At 39.6% G+C, this 7,089-nt stretch overlaps 1 protein-coding gene across 1 annotated transcript in view; it reads right to left on the bottom strand.

Annotated features, from left to right (window-relative positions):
* Positions 1 to 495: 495 nt before the first annotated feature.
* The window catches only part of LOC140205542 (serine/threonine-protein kinase BRSK2), a 1,025,607-nt gene continuing 1,019,013 nt past the window's right edge, over positions 496 to 7,089 (bottom strand). Inside the window, exon 19 of the mRNA XM_072273159.1 lies at positions 496 to 565. Within this exon, the coding sequence (XP_072129260.1) occupies positions 543 to 565 (23 nt within the window). The 3' untranslated portion in view covers positions 496 to 542. The remainder of the gene's footprint in view (positions 566 to 7,089) is intronic.

Genomic DNA, 7,089 nt, shown 5'->3' with positions numbered 1-7,089 from the left:
GAAGAAAATATATATATATTATATACACATATATATTACCCTGAAAATAAATAATACTGACAAACTTATAACTGGCAACACAGTGTTTGAATCTGTTTTTTTTTCTCTACAGCTAAACAAGGTGTCACAACTAGACAAACAAAATCTATACAGAGAGAAGGGGTGGAACACTTGTTCGTGCTTTACTTGTTGCTGCTATGTTGTCTGACCCTCGGATCTCTTAACCAATCAGCAGCAGTTTCACCAAAGTCCTGCTTCAACAAAGGAAGAGTCCACTGTAGCTGCCGGAGCTCCTGTTAATGTGCAGTGCAGTTTAGTTCATCCCCTCCCCACCCACCCCCATTTTCCCCTCTCTGCTGGACATTCTACTGTTGAAGAGTGTCAGTCTCTCCCAGTAATTCCGTTTCTTTTCCTGGGATGCAGCAGCTCCGGTTTGGTCAAGTGTTAAGCGTCAAAAGGGCGCCAAGTTCCCACATGCACCAAGATATCAGCTGCCTCTTCTTCGACAAATGTCCGCAGCCATAGGATTCACCAGAGGAGATTTAACAAGTTTTCTGGACAATTCCTGGCAGTAGAGTGGAAATAAATCAGGTCATCATAAAACGAGAGCAGCAAAAACAGGGAAACAAATGTTGTAGAGGGGTTTGTACGTGCTAATCCTCAGTTACATACAATCATTCCGCCATACAAAATCTGTCTATGGACATTGTACCGGAGTAGTCTGGTATTTACATCCTTTTAGAACATGGGACTAATTCTAAATGGATTTAAGGTTGTTCCTGTGTCCCAATACTTGGCACCATCTTTGCCTTCTCTTTCCCAGCTGGAAATTTAAGAGTCTCCTCTAGAACCATAGTCAACAGAATCAGAATCATTCCGCTTGCTGTTTGTACCATGTTTGGTTGGCGGATGAGCTACATGCCCATTGTTCTTCTCGTCTGAAAAAAGTTGTTTAATTACGTCAAAGAAGTTACTCAATGGGCTGCCTGGGTACACAAACAGAAAGAAAGAAAGAACAAACAAACAGATGAACAATGGGTCACGAGAGAAGTGAAATGAGATCCATAGCCACAATGTGCCTGAATTACAAAGCATTATCCCCACTCGAGCCCTTTGAAGTCGTAACTACTTTGTTCAGTTGGCTGGTTGTTTGGAATCAACAAAGCCCAATACTTCACATAACTTTATAGATATAATTTTTAAAGTGGCTTTGGAGTCTCAGTTTTACTACTTGAATGGAATTAGTTGACGGAAAGAATGGAAGAGAGCACTGAAGATGCTGGAAGGGCACTGGAAGAAAGGATGCTGCTGGGAAACATCTAGTTCCTTCTGAGGACAATAGCCACCAGACCTGGTGTAGCACATCATTTAACACTGAAGCTCAGTTCTATTACATCTTTCTAAACAGTAATTTTCTTACCAGTACTAGAGATAGAGAGGGAAAGAAATAGGAAATTTAACCCTCTCCAGACCTTTTATGTTGGCAGACTATTGATTAGGAAGCAGAATGTTTTACAGAATCCAGATCTATGTTACTAAATGTGACTGAGTCAAATGAGTGTACGTTGTTTCATATATCACTAAAGTTCTGAACATATTTTGCGCTTAGTATCTCGATGCTACTGAACTATTTTAGGCTATTTCATGAACTGGTTCCCATAATATGCCATACCCTTAACCTTGACACTATTACTTAAAAGCAGAAGCCATTTTAATTTATATTCTGTATGACCAAGCTTATGACTTAATAAAACTGACAATTAATTTGAAAATGCACATTCATAGTAATTTCCATTATGATCGCCATTTAATTTTATTCTTGAAGGCCAAATTGCAAAATATGCTTCCCAGTGTGGAACTGAATTTTATGGAGCAATGGCTCTTTGATCATTAATTATATGAATATAAGTTTATGAATTATATGAATATCAGTTTATGAATATTAGGGTTCCAGCTATACTAAAATATACATATATTGGCATTTAGTGAAGGTGGGACTGAACTGAATTTTGATGATCAAGCTCATTCCTTGACCATTGACAATGACCTTTCCCCAGCCTTGCTTCACCGCCTCCACAACCAAATGTCTGCCAACATTCACCATCCACATCCATGCCAAGGAAGTTATTATTTGGGTAAGATAACAGAGGCTCACTGTTGCTTCTCACCATGGGATGTGTTTGAAGAGGAGGAAAGGAAAGAAAGACCAAACTCATTTTTTACTGAATGCATTTAATAATCATCCATTACACGCCATGTAATTAAAGTTTCTTTAATTACATGGTTTAATTCTTTTGGATTTTTTAATTAGTAGTGTAATGCTTTCATTGTTTAAAAATATTTATTTTCAAACTTTGTGCTTCTATTTGACATGACCTTTCCTAACACACTGCCAAGAAATTAAACAGGATGCATTTCCTAGAGGATAGACGTTCCAGAGCACTGCAACGTCTGCTTGAAAAACTGCTTGAATTCAGCCCGCTTTTTTGCACCATGGGGAGAGATCAGAAAGTAGCCAAAGAACTATTTGTTTCATAATCCAGAATTCCTGTTGTAAGCGCTGGGGGAAGTCAATGCTGGAAGTTAATTGCCAGCACTCAAAAATTGCTAAAATATATTATGATCCAGTGGCCAAAGAAACTGTTAAGCATAGGTATGGAGATTCTGACAGCATCAACAGTACTGTGCTTATTGAATCTGACAGTGATAAGCAGATTATTAATACATTGATTTGTATAAAGATTTGTTTTGGTGGGAGGGGAGGAGGCTGAGTCCAACAACTAATTAACAACCACTTAATCAGCCCTTCGGTTTACTAAGAAAACTGGTCTGTTACCAAATTTTGAACTATACTACAAAGTTTTCTGATTAAAATAAAGATTAAGAAACTCAATCAAAATTCTCTCTCCTATGTTTCATCAGAGGCAATCAACAATCTAGAATAAATGGTCTAAGTCTCGATCAAACTGGCAGATCGTCAAATTTGATATAAACACATTAGTGAATTAAAAACAATATCACCAATGATGCATTATGAAACCAAAATGTTCCTTATTTTTTTTCAGTTAAACTATATTATTTAAAAATAATATTGTATTATTTATTCATTAAAACAATACTGTTTTGTTGCAGATTATTTTTATTCTGCTGTTTGTTGCAGATGATTTTGATTCTCTCTGAACAAAACCAGGTCTTGTTTAGGATTATTCTGCAATCAAATTATATTTGATTCAGATTCTTTTCACTCATTGATTTAAAATTTTCTGCTGTCACAGTAAGAAGAATAAAGAGATGAACAGACTTGGAGCACTGTAAAATATTATCAATGTTAAAGAAATCTACACCATGGTGTGATAAACTGAAATATGTTCTCCCAGAATGGAGCCTTCCATGTCCCAAAGCTGATGGGCCTAAGGACTACAATTCAGGCTAGGCTTAGGAAAGAACATTCAGGCAGAGTTGATCTGAGGTGATGTGATAGTAAGAGACAAGCTTAGAGACTGGGATTGTAAACTTAATATAAAGTTGGTAATTAGACTACAGACCCAAAACGTGTCAGAAAGAGAATACCTTATGCGTGTTAGAGAGGCACTGTCACCCCAGCTCTGCAACAGGAGCACTATCCAGCAGCAAAGCCTCATTATTTTGGCCGTTGGAACACAGATAGCACTCAATTATTCATCATCCGTTTGCCCGTTTGCAGCTCAAACTGCCACTGTTGTTTCCCAGTGGTGACAGTTTTTTTTTGCTGTGATGTTCTTAGGTCTGGATTATATTTGCCAATTGTTGTAGCACTTAAAAAAACAATCTCTCCACTACCTTATTGGACTCAAGCTGCTGATTCCACAGCTGAGGTTCTTAAGCTATCTGACACATATCCACCTGTAATAAGTAATTTCATCCCAATTCCATCCCAATTTCACAGTAAATTTTGCTCTGGAGGCGAATGATTTGCAGGGTTCTCTGTAACCACTCAGGAGAGTGATCTCGGGAGCTAAGCGAGAGCATTGGCACTTTCTCCTCCCACCATGTAGTTCCTCATTGATGCTACCTGAAGGAAAGCAGCCAAAATCACAGAACTTTATTTTCATACACAGACAAATCTAACATGTCTTTAAGCATCTCTCTCCATGGATGCATCCCAATTTAATGGCTATTGAAGGCGCTTCTGGTTTTAGTTCAGATAATGGGCTCTGCACTGGTTATATTCCACAGTTCTAATCTTGTTTCTTTTTCTCTACTGTGTCGTCATTATTTACTCCAGAAAGATCAGCAGTGACTAACAACCCTCTCTCAGCCTCTACCATCACATGTCAGCCAGCTTCATATTTAACTTCTCATATCGTCTCATGTGGCCATTCAGTCAATCAAATCTAAGCCTGCTCTCTAAGCATCTCAGTCAGTTCCATTCCCTTGTACTTGTATATCTCTGTAACCGATTTTCTCTCATGTGCTCTTCAACATCACCCTGATGTTCCTGCCAACCACCTGTACTAGGGTTAGTTTACAGCGAACCAATAACCTACCAGCACAACCTTCAGATGTGGAAGGAATGAGAGCTGCCAGGGGCAACCCACACAATCACAGTGAAAATGTGTAAACCTCACTGCACTAGACATCAGGATTGAACCCGACAGTATCTACAGACATATTTAACCTCTGCTTCTCCAGTCTGAGTTTCCCATCTGCTTCAAAAATGCATATTTGGTACTGGTGCCCAAGAAGAGCATGGTGATTTGGCTCGCTGACTAGCGTCTGGTAGCTCTTATGTTAACCATGATGTAGTGCTTCCTGAATCTGATAATGACACGAGTCAACTCATTCCTCAAAGATGAGCTGGATCCACTCTAATTGGCCGACTGCTACAACAGCTCAACGTCAGATGCGATTTCTCTGGCACTTCACTCTGCTCGTTCTGGAAACAGGAAGTCATATGCCAATTCACTGACCATATCTCAGGGTTCAGTACAATCATCCCATCAGAGTTCATCATCAAGCTTTCAGACACAGGCCTCTGCAACTGGATACTCGACTTCGTCACGGGCTGACCTCAGTTAGTGAGGACTGGTGGCAGTAATTCCCCTTGCTGAGCATGAACAAAGATGCAGCTCAAAGCTGCATGCTTAACCCCCTGTTCAACTCACTATACTCACACGACTGTGTGGCTGAGTACAACTCCAATGCCATCTTCAAATCCGCTGATGACACAACTGTAGTTCGATGAATCACAAGTGGTGATGCCTACCAGAGTGAGACCGGACACAAGGGTAAGTGGTGTCACAGCAACACCTTCTTGCACAACCTCAGGAAAACTAAAGAGCCGATTGTCAACTTCCGGAAGGGGAAGGAGGGTGAACATTCAACAGTATGCTTTAGGGGATCAGTGGTGAAGAGAGTTGGCAGCTTTAAATTCCTAGCAATTATCATATTAAATGATCTATCCTGGACCCAGATGCACACCAGTGTCTTTACATTCTTAGAAGGTTAAAGAGGTTCAGCTTCTCACTGAACAATCCAATAAACTTCTACAGATGTACTGTTGAAATATTCTGACTGTTTGCGTCATGGTTTGGTACAGCAATTCAAATGTTCATGAACTCCAGCAGTTCTGGAGATTCACTGACCTCTGCCCAATACATCACTGACATATGTCTCCCCCCCACCTATAAGAGGTGCTTCCTCAAGAAAGCAACATCCATTATCAAAGATACCCACCATCTGGGCCATGACATCTCTTTTACAATAGACAATAGGTGCAGGAGTAGGCCATTCGGCCCCTCAAGCCAGCACCGTCATTCACTGTGATCATGGCTGATCATCCACAATCAGTACCCCGTACCTGCCTTCTCCCCATATCCCTTGACTCCGCTATCATTAACAGCTCTATCTAACTCTTTCTTGAAAGCATCCAGAGAATTGGCCTCCACTGTCTTCTGAGGCAGAGCATTCCACAGATCCACAACTCTCTGGGTGAAAAAATTCTTCCTCAACTCCATTCTAAATGGCCTAGCCCTTATTCTCAAATTGTGGCCTGTGGTTCTGGACTCCCCCAACATCGGGAACATGTTTCCTGCCTCTAGCATGTCCAATCCCTTAATAATCTTATGTTTCAATCTACTAATCTGTTTGCAGCTACTATCAGGCAGGAGGTACAGAAGCACAAAGTCCCACATCACCAGTTCAAGTACAGCTACTTCCCTTCAGCCACTAGCTTTTTAAACAACTGGTGAAACTCTAATCACCACTAGTTTAGCAAGACAAGTGATCATTCTGATCACATTGCACTAAAATGGACATGATTTATTTTGTTCTAATTATGCTTTTTTCTTATAAAAATAGAGCATAATTTATGTTTGGCTTCTTTTTCTTGTGAATGCTGCTTATATGATAACATGTGTCTGTGATGCTGCTGCAAGTAAATTTTTCATTGCACCTGTGCACACACGTACTTGTGCACATGATAATAAACTTGGCTTTGACTTTGAATCCAGGTCATTTGAGTTTTGTGACAACAGCACTAACTGCTGTATGGTGTCTTTCTCTTGGTGTCCACTCTATTACAGATAACCCCTTTGTTCTTTCCATCCTTGTCCCTTCGCTGTGATTTAAAATCTTTTATTCATTCTGATGAAAAATCATCAACGTGAAACATAAATCTCTCCGCATTTATTGCTTGACCTGCTGCGTGTTTACTGAAGTTTCTATTTTTATTTCAGAATTTTTTTTTGTGGATCCACTGGAAACTACATTAATTAATAATGATATGCAATAAGCTGGCTTTAATTTAACTTGGAATATTGTCCAAAGTTTTGATCGCTTTATTCAAGGAGTGATATACCTGTCATAAGAAGATGTATAGTAAAGGTTCACTGACTAGTCTTCTGAGGAAGCATTGATTAGATTGAACCAACGTTCCCTGAAGTTTTGAAGAGTGTAGGATGATTTGATCATATTACAATCAGAGTTGGCTTGTTAAGAAGATGCTTTGAGGATGTCTCTGACAGTTATAGAGCCTTGAATTACAGGCCACAGGGTCAGAGTGAAATGTCACTCACTTAAACCCAAAATGAAGAGAAATTTATAATTACT

The sequence above is a fragment of the Mobula birostris genome, chromosome 11 (assembly GCF_030028105.1).
Source record: "Mobula birostris isolate sMobBir1 chromosome 11, sMobBir1.hap1, whole genome shotgun sequence".
NCBI classification, from domain to species: Eukaryota; Metazoa; Chordata; class Chondrichthyes; order Myliobatiformes; family Myliobatidae; genus Mobula; species Mobula birostris.
The sequence above is the reverse complement of the archived record's forward strand: the minus strand, read 5'-3'. Positions and strand labels throughout refer to the sequence as shown.